The 23,247-nt window shown below is 42.5% G+C and overlaps 1 protein-coding gene across 1 annotated transcript in view; it reads left to right on the forward strand.

Moving 5' to 3' along the window:
- Positions 1–23,247, forward strand: part of MAP3K1 (mitogen-activated protein kinase kinase kinase 1) — a 74,856-nt gene that overhangs the window by 17,798 nt on the left and 33,811 nt on the right. Inside the window, exon 2 of the mRNA XM_062211993.1 lies at positions 22,444–22,594. Coding sequence (XP_062067977.1) covers positions 22,444–22,594 — 151 coding nt within the window. The remainder of the gene's footprint in view (positions 1–22,443; positions 22,595–23,247) is intronic.

Genomic DNA, 23,247 nt, shown 5'->3' on the forward strand with positions numbered 1-23,247 from the left:
TTTCAGTAGCCCCATAGTATACAGTGAGATCAAAGTCATACCTGGTGTGACTTTTTAAATTATCTGTTTAGAGCTCCTCAAATACAGAAAGCAGCCGTGAAACATTTTAACATGTTTTGTTGTTAACATGAAGTTCTAATAAAAGAAGGCAGACTGTAAACACAGACTTAGTCTTTTACTGAGCAGGGTACAGGAGAAGAGAGGGGGCTGCAGCCCATAGATGGAGTTAAACTTCCTGCCTGTGCACATTTCTGCAGCAGAACAGGAGATAGCTCGTGTTTGGTGTGGCCTGAGTTAAAGGTGGCCATTGCACTTTGCCCTTGACACAGTGCCTGCCCAGATTTTGTCTCCAGTAAATGACCTGCCCATATCAGGGCTGTGGGACTACCCTGGAAAAGGAGGTGTTCCACTGGACCTGAGGAAGTGGTGTGGGTAAAAAAGGGTGGTGTGGGTAAAATCACGACCTGCTCTGCCTGTGAGCCTTGGCTCACACCTCAGTGTCCTAGCGTCCTTGTCTATCTGTTTTCTTTCAGTTTTCTCTTCTTTTAAATTTTAATTGACGTGTTTACTTGAAAGTCAGAGAGAGATCCCACCCACTGACTGATCCACTTCCCCAGATGCCCACAACAGCTAGAACTGGCATGATCCAATCCAGGTCTACCACGTGGTTATCCAGAACCCAACCACTTGAGCCGTCACCAGCTGCCTCCCAGGCTGTGCACTAGCAGGGAGCTCGAAGCCAGAGAGGACCCATGAGTGCAACTCAGGCACTCTGATATGGGATGTCGGTATCCCAAGCCAGTGCCCTGAAATTTCTCCTGTAATTTCCATCTAAATGTAGCTGTTAGAGACTATAAATGAATCCTTGGGGGAGAAAGCTGGTTTGCATTTCCAGTGATTCTAACTTTATTTCAGACTTCAGCATTCTTTTAGTTGGTGTGTTTAGTAATCTGAGGTAGTAAATACATACTTCATTGTATTTGTTTCTGTGCATAAAGATAATATACAGTAATAAAGCCCAGCACCTAGTGTAAAGTAGGCCTAGATGGACATCAGTGCGTCTTTTCTCTTCCCAGACGGTAAAGCATGCCTGCTCATCCAGTATGGGGCCTTTCTTTCTGTGTGCAGGGGGCACCTTCTTTGATAACTAAAAGAGCTTAGTGGCTGTCAGAGAATTTAGTAATCTGCCTGCCCAAAAAGCAAAGGCGATTATCTTTAACTGTAGACAGGTCACTCAGGGAAAACAAATCTCTATCAAGGTAAGATAAATATCCTTGCCCTTCACTGTGGCTCTGACACTCCATTATTTTGTTTTCTTCAGTACTGTCCCATGAGGCTTTTACATGAGCTGCTGGTGGACACTCGCACTCACTTCAACTCAGTATACTATGGTGCTAGTACCCTAGTCATCCCCAGGTCCAAGCTGGAGTCAGGGGAGGCAGGAGGTTCAGCTCTTGTGTCCTCTAGCTAGGTATTGCGTTCTTGCAGCTCATTTCTCGTGAACACTGAGGGGGACTTGCAGGTCCTACCTGAATTTAACAGGATTTGTGTGCTCTGAACGTGAGGCTAGCTTGATCGGTCCAGCCCTGGCCGTTGGTGGCCATCTAGGGAGTGAACCAATGTATGGAAGATATTCATATTCTCTCTCTGACTTTCAAAGAAATGAAAAAAATCTTAAAAAAAAAAAGTGAGTGGACACACACACACCCCCCACCCCAATATAGAAGATGATCCAGAGTCCGATTCCTGAAAATGACTTTGCTGCATGCACTTTATTTACAAGTGACTTTAAAAAGAACATATATGAAATAAGACATGCCTTACTTACCTTGTTATGATAGCAGTAAACTCCACCTGCTGGATGGAAGTTTCAAGGCCTCTGATGAGTTTCTGTGTAATGATATCTTTGCTCGGTGGAACCCTGGGTTGCTCAGAGTCTGACACAGGTGCCACGGATTGTCGAATGAATGGCTGCTTCATCTTGGCAGTCTTAATTCCCTGATAATAGACCTGGACTCATATCCATACCTTTGAAAGCAGCAGGGAAATTTTAGCTCAGTTGCCTCCCAAAGGAGTGCCAGTATTTCCTGGAAGAGAGTGCAGAGGGCTTCATGGAAGATACAGAGGGAAGAAGACTTTTTCTAAGGAGCAGATGACCAGCAAAAATGATGTCTGCAGACAAGGGCTACAAACAGCTTTGGTTCTCCAGACAGAGCAGCTTTCGTGGGGTGCTGGGAGGGGAGCCACTGCATTCCCCTGATGGATGAAAGGAATGTGTGCCGAAGCTCAGGCCACTCTGGAGAAGAAGCCTGGAGGAAAAGAGAAATGGAAGAGGGGTGGAGGCCAGAGGGTACGGAGACAAGCATTGAGGGGTGGGTTTGTGTGGGGTTTATTTTGTCTTAAGAAGAGGGGAAGAATGCTTGCAGGCCAGAAAGAACAGAGAGAGCAGGAGGTTTTATAAAGTCATGAACATGCTTTTCTGAAACGTTTGCATTTGTCAAGGAGGAGGTCTGGAGGAGGTTAACTGACAGGTAATTAGGGAGCCAGTCTTGTCATGAGTAGGAAATGGGAAACATATACATAGGAGTTTTCCATTTACATTTTTACAGCTCATGGTATATCAAAAATGAATTTGCTGAACAAATTCATTGAGACTTGACTCTGCCAGCACTAGGAACAGAGTAGTGGTGAAAGACAAAGCTGCCTGCTCCCGTGGAGACCGCATTCATATAAGTGGTTACAAGTATGCTTTGAACCCATTTTCATGGTTTCTGCTTGCATGGATTTTTCACGTTTTGTGGACTTGTTTTAGGGGTATCTGAACACTTCCTGTAAGTGTGCAGAGGGTTGCATTGTCTGCAGCCCTCTGGGTGGCTCTTTGCGTCTCTGCCTTTCTAGCTGTGGCTTTTAGTCACCTCACAGAAATACCGTCCCTATCCGTGTGTTACCTCGGTCAGTGTGGGTATCTAAGTGGTAGCCAGACAGACGTTGGAGTAAAAAGGCAGAAGTATGGCATCTCCTGGGAAGGTGATCCAGGAATACTTTTGTGGTGATAATAAACTATCAAAGTTGGCTGGCGCCGTGGCTCACTAGGCTAATCCTCCGCCTGTGGCGCCGGCACCCCGGGTTCTAGTCCCGGTCGGGGCACTGGATTCTATCCCGGTTGCTCCTCTTCCAGTCCAGCTCTCTGCTGTGGCCCAGGAAGGCAGTGGAGGATGGCCCAAGTCCTTGGGCCCTGCACCCGCATAGGAGACCAGGAGAAGCACCTGGTTCCTGGCTTCGGATCGGCACAGCGTACCGGCCGTAGTGGCCATTTTGGGGGGTGAACCAACGGAAGGAAGACCTCTCTCTCTCCCTCCCTCCCTCCCTCTCTCTCTCTCTCTCTCTCTCTCTCTCTCTCTCTCTCTGTCTAACTCTGCCTGGCAAAAAATAAATAAACTATCAAAGTCTTAAAATAGTTTTTAGAAAAATGATTTAGGGCCTATTCAGAAGTACCTTTACAGAAATCACCTGTTCCTCCTGTATACCGATAGCATACCTCCTGTGTACCTCCTGTATAATGGGCTAGATAGTGATAGAGTTAGGGCTGAGACTTTGACACTTGCTCAGAGGGTCTTATCTCTGTAGCCAATAGGGAATGACTGGTTATGTATTAATGACTAATGTGACATTCCCTACACAGGTCTTTTGAAGTTTTGTCAGTTCACTGCTGTGAATATGTGTCGTCACGGCAGAGTTGTTGAGAATAACTGTTTCAGGTTGTTGTTGACCATTTGGCAAACTTGTGTTGGAGGACTGAAGTGGGAAAGGGACCCACAAGGGCCCTACACACTCTGTCATCCTGAAAATGTTTACTTAGAACAGTTTACAAAATTAACTGAAGTCTCATGGATTACCTTAATTCATTTGAATTTTGTATTTTGGACATAATTGTATTTTTAACCTAAACTATATGCCCTTCTCACAAATCTCAGGATAAAATCAACACTCTACAAGTAGAAGCTCTAGTTTTCATGTTTATGCTGAGGTAGCCCACCTTTCCTTCAGCCCCAAGAATCCAGGTTTGCAGATTCTGGATTCCCGGTTCTAGCACTGCTCCTCCCCTGGACGTGCCCTCAGTGACCCCCCTGAACCAGTTCTCTTTCTTCCTCTCAGATGGCTTCCCTGGTAGGATGCAGTCTCATGGCTCCTGCCTCTTCTCCCTTTCCAGCCATAATATCTGGGGGGTTTCTTCAAGGCTTTATATTCCCATGAACCACTGAGAAATCAACAACCATTAACAAAAATTATAGGCATGGGTAAGTTTCAAAAGTCTCAAAGTTATGAGAAAGGTTTTTTTTTGTTTGTTTGTTTGTTTGTTTTTTAGATGAAATATAAATGAATTTAGATCCATGATTCTTAGCTTTTTTTACTCTCCAACTCATGTTCATACTGGGGATGAAATCTGTTATTTTTCCCAGACTAATGTTCTAGCTCTTCTCTCTTTCTGTAGTGTCCCCTGGGACCATTGGCAGAACTGTAGCTTACACAGAGGCCTTAGTGAAGTCTATTGACATCTTTTTTTCTTTTTTAAGATTTATTTATTTATTTGAAGGACAGAATTAGGCAGATCTTTCATCTGCTGATTCACTCAAATGACCTCAATGGCCGGGTTTGGACCAAGCCAGAGCCAGGAGCTTCATCAGCATCTCCCACAGGAGTGCAGAGGCCCAAGCCCTTGGGCCATCCTCTGCTGCTTTCCCAGGCTCATTAGCAGGCAGCTGGATTGGGAGTTGAGCAGCAGGGGCTCCCATATAGGATTCCAGAACTGTGGCATAGCGGCTTCAGGCCCCACGCATTTATGTCTTAGCACTCTCATATCCAGAAAGCTTTGCTTCCTTATAGCCTGCCACGTACAAATACCAGACATAAGAGGGTCAGGGCTGCTGCAATGAAAAATGAGTAAGTCCAAGAGGTAAAGTAGAGCAGGGAGGAAGAGTCATGTGTTCATTCATTCAGCACCTATGTATTGACCACCTCCCTGGGCCGGGTGGTCTGCCAAGGCAGAGGACATGAAGTTGAGACCCATTTCTGTCCTCCAGGATCCTCAGTCCAGTGCTAGTGACAGGTAAGTAAGAGGCCTTTATAATGGGGTGCTATTTGCTGAATGAGAATACGGAAGAGCCCTGCACACTGTGGGTTAAGTGCTGTGGACCATCGGGGAGACTGAAGGCAGCATCTGGGACCATTACTCCAAGGAAGGGAATGACCTGGAGCTTGAGTAATGAGATAGAACCTGCAGGGTATTGAGACCAGGGGATGTGGCTAAGGAAAGCCAGACAAATTTGTGTTTCTGTTTATTGATATTTTTTTTCTTCTGTCTGCTGGATGAATTCATATTTTATTAACTCTGCTTTTTTTCTTTTAAAGAATTTTTATGTGATTTATTTGAAAGAGAGAGATCATTCATTCTCTGGTTTACTCCCTAAATGTCCACAAAACCAGGCCTGGGCTAGGCTGAACCAGGAGCCAGGAACTCAATCGTGGTCTCCCTCATGGGTAGCAGGGACCAAAATCAGTGTGTCACGACCTGCGGCCTCCCAGGGTGTGCACTAGCAGGAAGCTGGAATGGAGAACAGAGTCAGGACTTAAACCTAGGCATTCCAGTAAGGAATGCGAGTGTCCCAAATGGTTGCTTAACCGCTGTACCAAATGCCTGCTGCTGTCAGCCTTTTTCTTCGATTTTTTTAGTTTAAAAGTTTTGAGGTTGCTAACTTTGGCATAATATGAACCAGAATGATAATGAATTGAGTCAAAATTATTCTAGGTAAAAAGAATGTTCTATATATGCTTATGAGAAAGTTTATTGTCATAGTTTAAAATGGGAGTAATATAATTTCTATATTACAAGTATAGTTCTTTGCTCCATTTCCATTCAGATTGTTCTTTTATATTTGAAATCATTAAAATTAGCAAATGATTATGATGAATGTCTTTTGAAGCATCGAGCAAGCTAAGTAATAAGTCAAAACCTGCCAGTGTAAAGTAAATGCAATTATTTTGTTCTGCTGAATTGTAGCTTTGCTACAGTGAAAAGAAATTGACAATTTATGAACTTGTCCAGGATCCCATTAAAATGAGGAAGACATTATTTACCAAGACAGTAATGACTCAGACTGCATTTAGGACAGGATGTTGGAGTTAATTTGCCTTCTTTTTCAAGCAATTAGTAGGCAGATGACATCTTTGCTATTGATAATTGCCTGGGACATTTTTCAGTGAAAGAGTGCCACCTACTGAACAAAGATTTTTCTTTTCCCCTCCTGTTGTTTTACTTTGAATTCTTAGTTTGAATTTGAATTTCAGTTTTACTTTGAATTCTTAGTTTCTCTGACTGCCTGCTACAGTTGGCTCCAGTAGGTAGTTTATGCCTGACAATGTTCCCATCTTATGATGAATTAACTAGGGTCTCTGGGATTCTTAGAGGGAGCTGATACCTCCAAAACCAGGTGTAAAAACAAAATCTAAACATAAGCGTGACTCAGCTGTTTACAAGTCTCAAAACCTTCCCGTCACTGCAGAGTACTTATTGGCTTAGAAGTCTTTATGTGTGTTTGGTCTTAAGCTGTGTACATGAACTCTGAGTAGGAATAGGTGAGCAGATGCCTGGGCAGAAATGAACTATTCTAAGGAATAATTGAGAGGAATGAAAGAGCACATAACATTGGTCTACTGATTCTCCTGGGGATAATATTAGTGGAGAGATTGATTACAGGTTGGCCATTGGTCACTGAGAGGATTCCTGAGGTCAAGTTAAAATTCCAAAGACCTACTTCAGAGTAACCCCACGGGTGCTTTTTCAGTAGATCTTAGCGATAATATAGTTTCATTGGCAAGAGGTTGAGAACATCAACACTAGCAAACATTCTGAACTAAGAATATTGTTTCAGAATTTTATATGGCCATTATTTTTAGTGTATTGGCATACTTTTTGGTGTTAGCAGAATTTACATGAGGCATCGATCATCTCCAGCTTTTCTCTTATTGGACTATGCAAGTAGAAAGTCATGTTTTAAATTTAATTTTATTTTGAAAGAGAGATGACCCATCCACAGGTTCACTTCCCAAATGCCCACAACAGCCAGGAGTGGGCCAGGCTGAAGCAAGGGGCCAGAAATTGAATCCAGGTCTCCCATGTGGTGACAGGGACCCAAATACACAAGCCATCAGCTGCTGCCTACCAGAGTACACATTTTCAGCAAGACACTTTGATGTGGAATGTAGGTAGCCCAAGAGGTGTCCTAACCACTGAATTAAACACCTACCCCCAGAAAGTAATATTTTTAAAGGGAGATAGACTGTATGCTGAATTGAATTATGCTTGCTGATATAGATACATAGAAAGATAGATTAATCCCATATGGAATAATATATCAAGATTCTGAGGTGAGAAATAAAAAATCTATAAGGTAAGATGTTAGAATTCATTCCACATGTTTTTTTCTGTAGTGAGTATTGTGGCACAGTGAATTAGGCCACCAGTTGGGACTCCTGCATCCGTATCAGAACACCAGTTCAAGTCCTGGCTGTTTTTCTCATCTAGCTCCCTACTAATGCTCCTGGGAGGCAGCAGATCATGGCTTAACTACGTGGGTCCCTGCCACCCACTTAGGACACCCAAATGGAGTCTCATGGGTTCTGGGTTCTGAGTTCTGGCTTCAGCGTGATCCAGTGAAAAGAAATTGACAATTTATGAACATTTGAAAACATTGGGAGCTACTGGATGATGGGAATGGCAAAGAATACTCTGTACAAATAAAGCGCTGGGAAGTGCTCTCCAGATTGCACAACTGAAGGGTGTCTGTGGGTCCGGTTCTGATCCTGCATCTCCCTGGCAGGAAGATTGCATTTATACCTAGACAGCAGTGCTAGTAAACGAATCATGATGTTCACACCAGCCAGCCCTAAACTGTCATCTTGGATCTTGATCCAGTTTTATAGGTTTTTTCGGTTCCCAAAGCTTTGTGAATTACTTAAGATCACATTGCAGGGTAATGGCACAGTCAGGATTTGACCTGGAGTTTCCAGACCTCAAACCTGACTATTTTTCTTTAGTTGCATGAAACCTCCTACAACATAGAGTAGTATTCAGTGGCATGACTTTATTTTTAAGGAAATATTTTAAGCGTACAGAAAAATACAGAAGGATTATACTAGAGAACAGAGTAGTGAATAGATGTAGAACCTTTATCTGTATGTAATAAATGCTTTTGTTTTATCATATTTGCTGTAGTTGGGCTGTGTGCATATGTTTAAAAAAAAATAACACTAAAAAACAATTAAAGCCTCCTATGTCCTCTTTCCTCCCTTCCCACCCTCTGTAGTCAACATTGTTACCCTCTGAAACCTCAAGAAATGGTTGTATTTGCTGCTGCCATGTGTCTTTCAGATAACATCACTAAAAGAAATTATGAAGCAGTAGGGTGGAGGAGAGGAAGGGCAAGGGTTTTGAAGCCAGAAAGACCTAGTTTACAAATCCAGAAATCCCATTTACTGTGGGTAATCAAGCCGCTTAAGCCTTCTGTGGGCATTTCTTTATCTGCACAACAGATTCTGAGTCTTAGTAACCTCATTGAGACCTAGAACTGTTGTACAGACAGCAGCTAGTAGCATAGTCCCTACAGCAGAGGAGAGCAGTAATAGGCGTTGCATTTACTGTGTTCTTACCACATACTCAGCATTGCTAAAATGTTTTATGCATGTTCAAATTGAAATGAGAACTATGTGGCTTAGAACAGAGTGTGGCACACAGCAAGTCATAAATATTAGTTATTAAACTATTTTACAAAAGAAATTAATGGAAAGGAATCTAGGAAGTTAACTTGCTAATAAATACTTTCTTCATATATGTAGTATTGTGAGTACATATATATGTGTACATAAATATATGTGTGGAATCCTAATAGCCCCTGTGTATGGTAAGTGCCATTCTCCCCTCTTTACAATGAGGAAATTGAGGCACAGAGTTGTTAAGTAACTTAGACCAAAGTCACATGGCTAGTAAGTGTCAGGCCTTGAATTTGAACCAGGCAGTCTGTCTCCAGAGTTCATGCCCTTGCCATACTTACTGATAATGTGTGTGATGTGAACTTCAGACATTCACCCTCACCTAAGAACTTGTCTTTAAGATGTGTGACCCCTGTTGATTAAGAAGCCCTTTTGGTTCTGTTGTTTGTACTGTCTAAGTTCCTCATGCATCCCAGCCTGTTAAAATGGAGTCACCTTGATGGAGAGAGTGCAGATGTGACTGGTTTGGGTGGCTGTTGCCTCATTAGTCCCCTCAGTCCTTTTAATGTCCACCCCCACCTCCCCTTACCCCACCCCCAGCCCCCGCTTCCTAAGCTCTCCAATGAGGGTAATAGTGATGGGATTTGACCTTTGGCCCCATGATCTTGTTTGGACAGCACACTGCCTCCTTGGCCATTACCATCTCTTCCTTCAATTCTTGCTGATCGCTGCTGCTGCTGCTTCCCCCAGACCTGCTTCACCCGCTAGACTCTGCCAGTGACATTCACCCTTGCTGCTGAAGGTGCACACATCTTCCTGCCGTGCCTGAGCTCCAGGGTGGTTGTGTTGTTTTGTTTTGTTTTGTTTTTTTGTTTTTTTGCAGTGAAATGAGAACCATTCCCCCAGACTCTTTCAAAAATTTCATATCATATTCTAAGTCTTTCTTGTAACTAACACAGATTCTTAGAATGGTTTTATCAGGTTTTTGCTAATGCCTTCTTTGTCTTCACACCAGACTGAGAGTGAGTAGACTGGGCCAGGGGTGGTAATTCTTTGTGATAAACTCTGGTCTCTGCACCGATGTTGAGGTCTACTTCCCTTAGGGTGAGCCCATACCAGGTGGCTTTGCCTGTCTCGCTGACTGGTTGTTAAATCATTCCCCCCCACCCCCAAATTTTGAGTTCTTGGAGCCTTGATCACACTAAAGGCATGCTGAACTTTGTGGTAGCTGAAGAAGTCTTGTATTGAGATGCTAAGACTGCTGGAGGTGTTTTCTTCTCTGGATTTTTCTTAGTTGTATTGACTCACTGGAGTCCGTCTGTAGAAATGATCAGCAGGATTTCTTCAGTGTATTCCAAGGAGCACAGCGCCCTCCAGGGTGTTGTGCTATAAGGCAGGGGACTTGCATGCCAACAGAGTGTGGAAAATCAAAACGCCCTTCAGTCTTACAGAGTCTCTGAGGTTTCCTAGGATAGGTAAACCTGACTGACTACATTGTCTCGAGTGTTTTCTAATCTGCAGAATCTTAAGAAGTTTAGTGTGAAAGGGCAGTTTTTTGGCCAAAGCTACTGTGCTAAGCAGAGATGACCTTGTGTTTTGGTGCTTCTGCTGTGGTGTCCACTCTGCAGGAATCAGAACCCTCTGTCTCTTTATTCTCCCTTGCCTTGCCCAGTGCTGTACATGCTAGCCGTACCCACGTTCACTGAATCGAGTGGTTTGCTAGTGTCAGAAGTGGAGAGATGAAAAGCTGCAGTTGTCAGAAAGACGTTCTTCCTCATGCTTTTCACCAGCAAGAAGCAAGCAGTAATAATTCCAGCTGTTCCATGGGGTGGAAGGAAACCATTCCCCTAGCAGAGACTTCATATTCTTACTCAGCACTGTCACCACTGCCCCATTTCAGAACAGTACAAACAGTTTAAGGGTTTTATTAACATAAAGGTACTCAGAATGTTAAAGATTTAACTTCTTTAAAGATTTATCCACTTCTTTAAAATGAGAGAACACACACACACGCACCCCGAGTGCTGGTCTTGTTCTTTTGACCCAACTTCAGTTCTGAGCCTGGACTACCACATTTCTTGAAAGATCATTGATAGAGTTGAAATGTTGTCACACACCTATGTGGAAAAAGTACCAAAGAAAAACATAGCCCAGGGCCTCTGTGTAACAGTGACTTGGATCTTTTTGATGAAAACTGAATTGTGAAGGGACAGCCCTGGTTTTGCAGATGGCCTCACTGTGCTGCACACTCCTGTACCAGGGTCCTTCCGGGAAGGCACGGTGCATGGCCTTGCTGAGAACGGCCCCACGGTGGTGAGGTAGGGAGTGCCAGTCTGCTTCAGTAGAGTAGTGTAGGTCTCAGTAGGTTTATGCATCACTGTCTTGTAGACACTTCCTAGGTTTGTCTAGGGCACAGAAGGGGAATTCTTGAAAGGAAATACACATTAGACAAATATTGTTTTAGGAAAAAAGATCATCTTTTTTGCTTACTGATCTGTGTTCAACATTAAGGAAGAGGATGCTCACAGCATCCCACTTTTCCTCCAAAGGGTTCTTATAAAGGATCTTTGTCAAGTGTCAAGGACACAACAAAGGAAGGAATAAACAGTGGAATTTTTAGCACTGAATATAAAAAAATACAAGCTTTACAAGTTTTTGTTGGAAAGGGACAAATGGAAAATGGTCCCAAATTGATCTTAAACTCCATCTGAAACCACTGGCTCTCAGAAAATCGTTGTCATTACCTGGTGGATTTTCTAAGTGTCTGGTGGAATGGAAGAGACCAGTGTGACTGCTTCCCTTGGACACAAGGCTGTGGAAGAGTATTACTGAGGCACTGTTACAGAAGCGACTACTTTGATGAGTGAGATATAGGTAGTTTTGGAAACTATTTAGTAACTATTTCAGAGAGAGCCAGCAACTTTATAGTTCCTTTATTCTGCCTGTCCTTTCTTTTGCAGCACTGTTTTTCTGTTAAGGTCTTCATGTATTTTGTGAGATGATGATTCTTAGAAAATCTTACCAGACTCATAATTTCTGTCCAGTTCTGATAATTTTTTTACAATTTTCACTTACCTACCTGAATATTGCCAACAAATTTTAGTTCATAATTTGTAATGAGTGCTTTTCATGAAACTCGAGTCTTAGGTCACTGTCGGGCTAACCCATGCTGGCCTCACTTGACCCTGAGCACAGACAAGGACTGCTAACTCGGAAACCTGCCTGCCCCCGACTGTCCTCAGCTGCTTTTGAAAGAGTCTTTATCTGACCTCAGCTCGCTGGTGTCCCAGGATTCTCATTTCCTTATCAGTCTAACTTGATGACTTATTTGATTCTCTTATCTTTAGGATTTTCTTGAATTTTTATAAATTTAAAGAGTATTGCATAGTCTTGGGTCTGCCCAACTTACTTCCCGCCCCACCCCCAGTTCTGGCACATGTTGCATTGCCTGGGTCCTCTTCTCCTCTTCAAGTTGAAGCTTCTGTAACAGTTTGACATTTTTCTCAGCAAACCAGCACACATTGCTTCCATGGCTTGACAAAGTACACATAGTTGATATCATTCTTAAATAAATTTGTTGAGTTTCATGCTTATGTTTTAGCACATTCTTTCTCCAGATTTGAGTAGTACATAGCATTTCCATTATTGAGTGATGTCATTAGTACTTGAATGTGATGGTCTTGATGGAGTCTGCCAGCCAGACACAGGTGTACCAAGGAAACACACTAACCAAGCTTTGACATCCCTGCTTTATTTTTCCTCTGGGTCTAGGCAGGTATAATGAGTGATTTAGAAAATCTTTTTGCACTGCATCTTTTTCTTGCTTCATCTGAGTTTGAGCCATATGGACTAACGGCCCCTTTGACACTTAAACCTGTCCATCTGAAAGGCTAGCCTTGGTGTATTATTTTAAATGTGTCAATAACTTTATAAACTGTTGAAGTAACATCCAAAATGTTTGTATGTTCATTCTAGTAGACTGACTTATCCTCAAGGCAATTTTAATCCAATTCCTGTTTCAATATTCCTTGTGAATATCTACGATCAGCAAAGATGCCTTTGAATCACTGAATTCTTCAGTAAAGTTCAACAAAAATCATAAAAGGAGACAAACTTAAAATCTTTTTCTTCATTTAATGTGTCCTCTACCTCATAACACAGGTTGAGTATTCCTGATCCCATATCAGAATTGCTTTGGACTTCATTTTTTTGTTCAGATTTTGGAATATTTGCATATACATAATGAGACACCACAGAGATAGGATCCAAGTTTAAATACAAAATTAATTTATGTTTCACATCCACCTTACACTTATAGTCTGATGGTCATTTTACACAGTATTGTTAGTGTGCCTGCATTTTGACTGTGATCAGTCATCCAAAGTCAGGTGTGGCATTTTCTGCTGTGGTATCATGTTGGCATGCAAGAAATTTCTAGGGGTTTTAAAGCGTCTCAGGCTTCAGACTTTCAGATTACAGCTGCTCAGTCTTTGGGACCCTACTCTGTAGTTGTATTTTATGCACACATTATTTGATAGTTTTAATTGGCCTGAAATTTGTAGCACAGAGTTTGAATTCCCAGTAATAGTTGCCTCAGCCATCTCTTAGTTTATTCATTATTCTGTAGAATACTAGTTGCTTTAGAACATGCAGTATAGGAGAACCATACAGTTTTTTTCTGTTTCAACTTGTCTTCTCAAAAGGGAGCCTGGGACATGTAGTTTGCCCCATAATCTAGACCAAAGATAATTGAATAAAAAAAGATCTAAACCTGCCTACCTTGATGAATGATTTGATACTGACTGGTAACAATCTGTGCCATTTGTAAATCCCCTATTCTTAATTGGCATAGTTGTTAAAAGAATCTTTTAAAAGATTTATTTACTTGAAAGTGTTTTGGGGGTGCTTGGGGGTAGGGATCTTCCATCCTCTGGTTCACTCCCCAGATGGCCACAATAGCCAGGGCTGGACCAGGCTGAAACCAGGAGCTTCTTCTGGGTCTCCCATGTGGGTGCAGGGGTCCAAGCACTTGGGCCATCTATGCTACTTTCCCAGGCACATTAGCAAGCAGTTGGATTGGAAGTAGAACAGCTGGAACACAAACCAGCACCCATATGGGATGCCGGCATCTCAGGCTGCTTTACTCGATAGACCACAGCACCTAGACCACAGCACCAGCTCCTAAAACAGTCTTACGGATTACTAATTTAGAGATAGGGAAACCTTTCGCATCTCCTTCCTGTTCTCTTTGAGATTGTTTACACGTCCCCAAAGGCACTAATTTGTGGTGGGGGTTGCAGGTTGTTAAAGGTCGTGTGTCGCCATCACGAGTAAAATCCCAGCATCTGCACAGTGTCATTTTCTAGGTCTGTGTCAAGTACAAGTGACAGCAGCTGCTGGCATCTACAATTGTGTGTGCTGGGCTGGGAGCTGCAGTACCGGAAAGGGAAAGGACATATACTGAGGGAACCAACCCTTTCCTTGTCTAGGTCAGCTGGATGGAGGTATTTGCAATATTAATGTCCCTTGTTTGGATTTGGTTTTGGTTAGTTCAATGCATAGTCTTTGTGTTTCTGTATCATGTTGTTTTTCAAATACTGCTTTTCAAATTCTTGTAGTTCTTGCTAGTGAAAACTCAAATGGAATGGTATTTTAATAGAAACTAATCCACAATTCCAGATAAAAGGATTTATAGGATGTGTGTGGTTATTTAGAATATTCTATAAACATGAATCAATCAGAATCACTGAGGTGTTTTTAAACTGCTTGTGTTCATGGTGTTCATGGTTTATAATCAGTCACATTACTGTCTTTGTTATTTGGCTTCCATATTATTTAACTGTTGATGTAATCAGAGCATGAGTTTTTTTAAAGGGTGAATTCTGTGCCTGAATCTGTCAAGGAACCAAATAGAGAGGTTTGAACACAATACTGGAAATAACACACACACATACACACCCATAAAATGATTTCTGATAGAGTTAAGCATACTATAAAACTGAATGATACTATGGCCATACTCAGACTAAGAAATCAGTTGTTACATTCAAGAGATGGTGGTTATATGGGGAAAAGGTAGTACTTGCTTTTCCTTTTCACTGTAAATTCATAGCACATGTGCTGCATGGAGTTTTCAGAATCAAATATTGCTGAGTATAAACTGGAGTGAAATCTTCTTGGAATTGATTTTCATAATGTAAGCCATTTGTATACACAGTTACTTCTTTTGTAACCTTAGTTGTGTTGTAAAAACTGCATTGTCTAAAGATGGAAGGTTGTCCTTACCAATGGTTTTATTTAATCTTTCTTGCTCAGAAGATAAGGTATCTTCAGAAAAACTGTTTTCTGGGAAACAGAATTGTACCAGTATTGGGATACAGATATTTCAGTTTTGTGTTTGCTTGCATATACCTCAGATACAAGGCAACAAATTTTAATTTTAAGCACTTATAAATGTTCATTTTCCTATTGCTCTATAGGAGTCACTTGTATCTGAGTTTAACTTCTGCATTTTTTTTAGTATTCAGACTCTATCCCCTTGAACTTGTAATTTAACCTCTCCCTTGTCCTTTTTCTCACCTATAAGATGGGATAGTAACAGTCTCGCCCCGTGAGAAATGGCTGAGCTAATCCCTGTGGAGTTGTTAGTGCACTGCCCCTTGGGTGGGAAGGAAGCATTAGCCTCTCTGCTCCATCCCTTTGACTCTCTATCCTCACCCAGCATTCCTTCTCTTGTGCTTTACCCAGAAACTCACATTTTGAGGGTCTCGCGCTGGACTTGCTCTCATCTCTCGCAAAGCATGTGAGTGTGAAGGACTCTGCAGCCCCACCAGCGTGAGCACTTCGCAGTGGACTGCACTTGGGTGAATTCCGCCTGTCCCAGGCCATCCAGTGTGTTTTCCAGGGTTCTTCAAGATTCCTTAGACACCAATAGTGTCCAGATTTGCTCTATGTAGGGTTATTTAGAGTAACCTAACCGTTACAGAGGTCTTTATGCTAAGGTTAAGTCCCCATAGTTTCCAGGAAGGTTTTGTATGACCTTTGTAGTGTTAGTTCGTCCTATTACCGTGAACTACTCTACTAAGGAGCAGAATTACTGTGCTTCCTAAGTCTCACTGTGAACATCCATGAAGCTGGTTTGTATCGGCAGCATAGCTACCTGAGTGCTAACCGGTGAATCTGCATCAGATTGTTACTGCTGGGACAGGGGCTGGGGCTGGGTCCTGCTCCTTGCTTACCAACTGTGTGGCCCTCACTGGGACCCAGTCCCTCTAAGCCTCAGGTGGCAGCCACCTTGCAGGGTTGCTGGGAGGTTGAAGTAAGTTAATACACATGCAGCGCCTAACACCCTGTTGAGCATGTGATGTTAACTTGTTCTGTTATGACACAGCCTGAAAGTTATGGCTCCATAGCACTGCTTGTTGATTAGCATATTGTTCCATTGTAATGGTGAACAGGTAACTGAAGGTAACTGAAGAAATCATAGTGGACTTGGGAGGTGCTATTTTTGCTATTTACCGAGTGTCCCCTGAGTGCCAGGCACTGAGCAGGACCAGTGTTTCAGTTGGGCTCCTCAGGCTTTCAGAGAACAGAGACATGTTTATTTCTTTGCAAAGTAAAGAATCCATGAAGAAGTTTTTTTATTTTCTATTTTTTAAAAGATTTACTTATTTATTTATTTGAAAGTCAGAGTTATGCAGAAAAAGAGAGAGCGAGAGAGGGGGGTCCTTCATCTGATGGTTCACTCCCCAATTGGCCGCAACGGCTGGAGCTGCACTGTTCCGAAGCCAGGAGCCAGGAGCTTCTGCCGGGTCTCCCACGTGGGTGCTGGGGCCCAAGGACTTGGGCCATCCTCCACTGCTTTCCCAGCCCATAACAGAGAGCTGGATTGGAAGTGGAGCAGCCAGCACTCGAACCGGCACCCATATGGGAATCCAGTGCCCCAGGCCAGAGTGTTAACCCGCTGTGCCAGTTCACTGCAGCACATAGGTAACCCCTGGAGAACTAGTTATTCATCACCCAGAGCAGTATAAAAGTTACCACACAGTATCTCACAGCACATGGAGGGGCCCAGGTATAGCTCTTATGTTTACTTTTATTGTTTTTTCCCTCTGTAAGTTCATCTATCTTCTGATTAATTTCTTTTCTCCCTTACTTCTATCTCACTGCTTCTGCTTTTTGCCTTACGATTTCTCTGTTTACATGCCTTGCTTGCTGCAGTGATATGATGCATATATCTTGCAGTCAGACTCCCAGAGAGAGAAAATCTGATTAAGATGTCTGGTACCAGTATAGTCTTTGGACCAACCTCATGTGAACAGCAGGATGGGTTCAATGTAGAAACCGTGGCACCCTCAGCATCACAGCCCACCTTCAGAAGGGAGGGCTGTGTGGGCCTTCATGCATCCCTGACCAGAACACTGGGTTAGGTGCCTTTTGTGGCCTGTCCAGGACCATTTGGCATTAATGGTAGAAAAGTGAATAAAATATACCTGTACTGGAAGAGCTCATGATGTGATGAAAAAGAAACATGCTTAAGCGGGTTTTTTTTATTTTTTATTTATTTATTTATTTTTTTTTTTGGCATATGACAGTTAATACTTAGCATGGCAGGAAGGTTTAGCTAACTGCCATAGAATGGTGATAGGGATTCTTTATTGACAGCATGATGATGACAAAGGGTATTTCTAGTGAAGAAAAAAAATCTGCAAACAGTGTCAAATATCTTGGTGTGCTTAGAATTTGCTGTGAGAAGAGGGCAGGAGTTAGCTTTTAAGGGGCTTCAGGAGTAGGGTCTTGGTTTATGGTACTGTGACCTTTTTAGGAAGATGATCATACCCAGAACTAAAAGGAAGCAAACTGGTAGCAGAATCAGCAGTGACTCGACCAGGTCAGATGAAGGGAAGACCATGTGGCTTCCCTGAGAAGGGCCATTGCGGCATCTCAGGTTTTCACAGGTGAACTCTCCAGGTCGAGAAGGTGTCCAAGACTAGAAACCTAACCTCAGGGGAGGAAGGATCCTTGAAGCTCTAAGTCTACCAGAAATCCACTCGCAGCAACTTGGATATGTGTTTTGGATATCCCCAAAACAGCAGGAAGCCTCAAGTTAGCTAAATAAACAGGAAAGGAAGCTAAAGACTCATCTGTAGCAGTATTTTAGTTTCAATTTTTAGCTAGCTCAGATTTTATTTGCCTATTTTTTAAATCTTGAAGGTAATTTTCTCAAAGCATGCTATGTTGCTAAAATCTCTTCTTTGTAAAAGTCAAGTATATGAGTTATTATTTTACTTAAACTAGCAGGTTTTTTTCTATTAGTGGACAAGGCAAAAATAATGCCCAAATATTGGTGTTTAAACCAAAGTAAATTAGATGTGGCTGGCATCACCAGGGACTTTGCAGCTGTTTAATTTTGTTTAAAAAAGCAGATTTTTTCCCCCTTGCTATTGCTCTGATATTAATTGAATCATTAATCACATGTATATATACATGCATACAAATGTCTGGTAAATATCAAAGTCATATATATATGTGTGTGTGTATATTATATGTTAGAATTATAACAATCAAGGATGTATTAAAAACTTGTTTTTTTCCCATTTGATTTCCATTTCAGAGACAAATGAAACTGGGTAGGTATAATTTAATTTCTTCCTGGCAGGTAGAATAGGATTTACTGTATATTTCATTGGTTCTAAAATCCCTGTGGCTGTAAATTATATCATTATTTTATATACCATGAAGGAAGTGGGCAAAACATGCCAATTAAATTACAACAACATTTGATTGTAAGTGGCATTAAAATTTCAGATATTAAAATGTGGAAATTATATTTTAAGATTAGTGATATGTAATTATTACTGATTATAAGAGACATTCAGATTTCAGGCATTAGATGTGAGTAAAATACATTTTAAAATTAAAAGATAATTTTGAAGAAGCGAGGAAGAACTCTGGTTTATTTTGCAGATTAATTCAGAAACAATGAAAATGTTTTATTGAATAACCTTTAAATTACAAATTTCATCTTAATGAAATACAGAACTATGGAAAAAGATTCAGTAACATTAGTAGTCATTAAACTTTAAAACCAAGAAGGTGCTTGGGATTGCCAAAGCTGATCATAAGTGATCGTTCACATCTAACGTGTGTGTTAGTGTCTGTTTTGAGTCACACGTGGTTAGATATGAGGTTTACAGACAAATAAAGCACGTGGGCCCTGCCCTCCCTCGTGGAGCTCAGTGTTCATGGGGGGGGGGGGGGTGGTAGGCAGTGCTCCCTGAGCACTGGGAGAAGACACAAGCGCTGTGAAGAGCTGAACTGGGAGTTCTCCTGTAGACTGAGAAGGACTCTGAGGCCTTGAGGAGGGGTCCTTGTGGGTGGAAAGACCCAGGAGAAAGGGTGCGGAGTAGGAAGCAGGCTGTGCCAGGGGGAGAGGTCTTGGAGCCTCTGAGGCCTTGTTGAAGCAGAGGGTGAGGTGCAGCCTGGTTGGCAGGAGCTGAAGTGAGACCAGACCGTGCAGGGCTTCCTGGGTTGCGCTGAACATTGGGCTTTTAGTCCAAGCCTGGGGGAAACCCACTGGCCGGTTTTAAAGGAGGAAGTGACCCTGGCTGCTCTGTGAAGAAATCTCCATAGGAGCCTGTTGCTGGTGCAGACCAGGTCAGTCAGCTATTTGCCCTGGAGGTTGTGAGGGGAGGTAACATTTTCTTAAATACAGACATGAAATTGCTCAGAAGTTTTAGATTTTGGATTTTCCAGTTAGGATGCTTAACTAGTATGCAAATGATCTTTTCCAAAATTCAAAATAGCTGTAAGATCTGAAACATTTCTATTTCTGGTCCCAAGGAGTCCAGAGAAGAGATATTAAACCAGTATCAACGTACCATCAAAAAGCCTTAATTTGGGCCGGCGCCACGGCTCAATAGGCTAATCCTCTACCTGCAGCGCTGGCACCCTGGGTTCTAGTCCCGGTCAGGGCACCGGATTCTGTCCTGGTTGCCCCTCTTCCAGGCCAGCTCTCTGCTGTGGCCCAGGAGTGCAGTGGAGGATGGCCCAAGTGCTTGGGCCCTGCACCTGCATGGGAGACCAGGGGGAAGCACCTGGTTCCTGCTTCGGATCAGCACGGTGCACCGGCCGTAGCGCACCGGCCGTAGCAGCCATTGGAGGGTGAACCAATGGAAAAGGAAGACGTTTCTCTCTGTCTCTCTCTCTCTCTCTCACTGTCCACTCTGCCTGTCGAAAAATAATTAATTTTAAAAAGCCTTAATTTGTGTACATTTTGGCCCAGCAGTGTTTCTGGGCATTTATTTTAAAGAAAAGACCTCAGATAGACATGTTCAGCTACTAGTACATTCTTCCTTACTGATTATAATAAGAAATTGGTTTAAATGATTATAGTATTTTCAAACAAATAGAAAGGAAATGCAAATCCTGCAGATTTCAAGGGGGCCCCTTCATCCTAGACAGTTTATTTACTTGAGAAGAGTCCTCTGTGTATTTGGGTAGGCTCCAGGAAGAGAGAGACTGAAAATGCAAAGCAGAGGCAAGATGTTTGAGGAAAGAGACAGGTCTAGGGCCAGAAGGTGGGAGATGACCACCTTTGTTCAGGTAGTGTGGGTAATGCTTGTTTTTTGAGAACCCCTGGGAGCCTAACCACACCTCACAGAATTGGTACTGAAGGAGAGATGTGTTTGCTGTTCAATCCACAGGTGAACTATGGTGTGCAGTCAGCCTGAGACTTGGTTCTCTCTAAATCTGAGCCGTCCTGAGGACTTGTGGATGGAGCAGGATGGATTTGGGGGAAAACATTCTCCACTTCCATCCCCTTCTATACCTCAGTGTTCTTCACGCCCCCACCCAGCCACCTCTTCCCCTGCTTGCTGCACTCAACTCTCTGCTTTCTCTTCTCTCCTTCCTCTTTTCCCTTCCTTCCCTCATGCTTTCTTCTGCCTATACTGCTGATATTCATGTTTTATAATATAATCAGAGCACGGAAAACCACCAACCATTTCAAGTAAATGAAATAGTCTTTGTTTCTTTTTTTTCCCCCCATCTCATATTGCTTCTTCCTAGGTGACAGCTTTTATATCTGTGTGGTACTTCAGTTTTCAAGGTTCAGATCAAATGTTGTGTGCTACTTGTATTCCTTAAAACACCTAGACCAGTCCCTGGCAGAGGTGTTTAACCTTCGACAGTATCAATGCTTCTGTAAAACCTGGACTGCTTTCTGTCCTTAGTTTTAGTTTTAAGTTGATGTTTTGCTGCTTCTCTGAAGATATTGCTTCGAAGCTTTGATTAGCTGAAAAGTCCTAGAGGAGTCTGAACTTGACATTTTAGTAAGCTCAAGGTTATCGTCTCTGGTATTTCCTTTTCTTGGCAGTGGAGGAAAATCATTTTTCTTTAGCTTTGTACACTTTCCAGAATCATTGTTGAAGATTAGCTTGGTATTTTAAAAATCATTATTTCTTCCAGAGGAAAATTTTCCTTAGGAAATGAACCATGTTTTAAAAACCACACATATTGTGGTGAGTGTGTACATACGTATGCAGATGGATATAAATATATTTTGAAGTTGGTCATTTTCCTAGGCATGCTTTACCTGTTAGACTTTGTAGAATTAATTTTCACAAGTTCTTAGAGATTGTTTTATTCCACTAACAAAGTAAAAGTTACAATGTTTGTTCCAGGTGACTTTCACTCTGTAGATATGGAGTACCCCAAATACTTTGTCATAGAATTGTTGGTCTAGAAAAATTTAGGCTTTGAAAAATTATTTCAGGACCATAAAAGACATAGTTGCATTTCACCTACCCTATTAAATATTTAACTCATTTCAGAAAACAAGCATCCCTGCCAGATTCTGTCTGTATTGATTGATGTTTCTGGAAATTCTGGGAGCTCAGGGTCATAATACAGCCTCCTAAATACTTGTCTGATGTAGACTTGGGTGTGTTAGGTGGTGGCATTAGAAGCCATGCAGTCCTCATGAATGTGTTTGTTGATATAGTGCTTAATGTCTAGGATCCATCTTGTTAGCTGCCCGGGAGCAAAAAGAGTCGCTGTGAATGTTGCCAGTAAGCCTGCAGTTTCTTAAATAGAACTCTTCTTTTATAAGGCATGGTTATCAGACATTTAGCACTACCTGCTTTATAAGTTTTACAATAATGTTAGTATACAGTTCACAGTACTTTTATAACTTTCATGACCCATTTGGGGTTTTCATCTGTTATCTTTTTTAGAAAACCATTTATTTATTTATTTATTTATTTGAAAGGCGAGTTACGGAGAGGGAGAGGCGGAGGCAGAGAGAGAGAGATCTTTCATCCACTGGTTCATTCCCCAAATAGCCACAACAGCCAGGGCTGGGCCATACTGGATCCAGGAGTTTCGTCCAGGTATCCCATGTGGGTGCAGGGGCCCAAGCACTTGGGCCATTCTCTGTCGCTTTCCTAGGCACATTAACAGAGAGCTGGAACAGCCAGGACTCAAGCCAGTACCCATATGGGATGCCAGTGTTGCAAGCAGTGGCATAACCCACTAAGCCATAATGCTCACCCTTCTGTTGTCTTTCTGATTCTGTGTCCGTTGACAGTGCAATACAAAGCCACAGGGTTATTTGTCCTGCAAAGTGACTTATTGTATATAAATTTCTCATTCTCCTTCTTTCTCCTTCCATTATAGTCGCGAGATGGAGAATAAAGAAACTCTCAAAGGGCTACACAAGATGGATGATCGCCCAGAAGAGCGAATGATCAGGGAGAAACTGAAGGCAACATGCATGCCAGCCTGGAAGCATGAGTGGCTGGAAAGGAGAAATAGGAGAGGCCCTGTGGTGAGTGGTGGGGGTTACCTGCTCTAAGGAAGTGGAAAACTAAGCATGACTGTATCCCTTGTAAGCTTTTCTTCCACTAAGTTTTTTTATTTTATTTTATTTTTATTTTTATTTTTTTATTTTTGACAGGCAGAGTGGACAGTAGAGGGAGACAGAGAGAAAGGTCTTCCTTTTGCCGTTGTTTCACCCTCCAATGGCCGCCGCGGTAGGCGCGCTGCGGCCGGCACACCGCGCTGATCCGATGGCAGGAGCCAGGTGCTTCTCCTGGTCTCCCATGGGGTGCAGGGCCCAAGAACTTGGGCCATCCTCCACTGCACTCCCTGGCCACAGCAGAGAGCTGGCCTGGAAGAGGGGCAACCGGGATAGGATCAGTGCCCCGACCGGGACTAGAATCCGGTGTGCCGGCGCCGCAAGGCGGAGGATTAGCCTACTGAGCCACGGCGCCGGCTCCACTAAGTTTTAAGTGCAATAATTTTATTTGCTTGGTAGGCTGACCACTTGGAATAAATCGTAGTTAAAACTGTGTTTATTTAGCAAGTTAAACAGTGTAGGAACTTACCTGGCGGAGGGCTGAATGTTTGAAGCAGCACTGCCCTCTAATGTTAGCGTCTAAAACCTTGTGTTGGTTTTACATTGTACTTCATTCTAACTTA

This window comes from Lepus europaeus, chromosome 15 (genome assembly GCF_033115175.1).
Source record: "Lepus europaeus isolate LE1 chromosome 15, mLepTim1.pri, whole genome shotgun sequence".
NCBI classification, from domain to species: domain Eukaryota; kingdom Metazoa; phylum Chordata; class Mammalia; order Lagomorpha; family Leporidae; genus Lepus; species Lepus europaeus.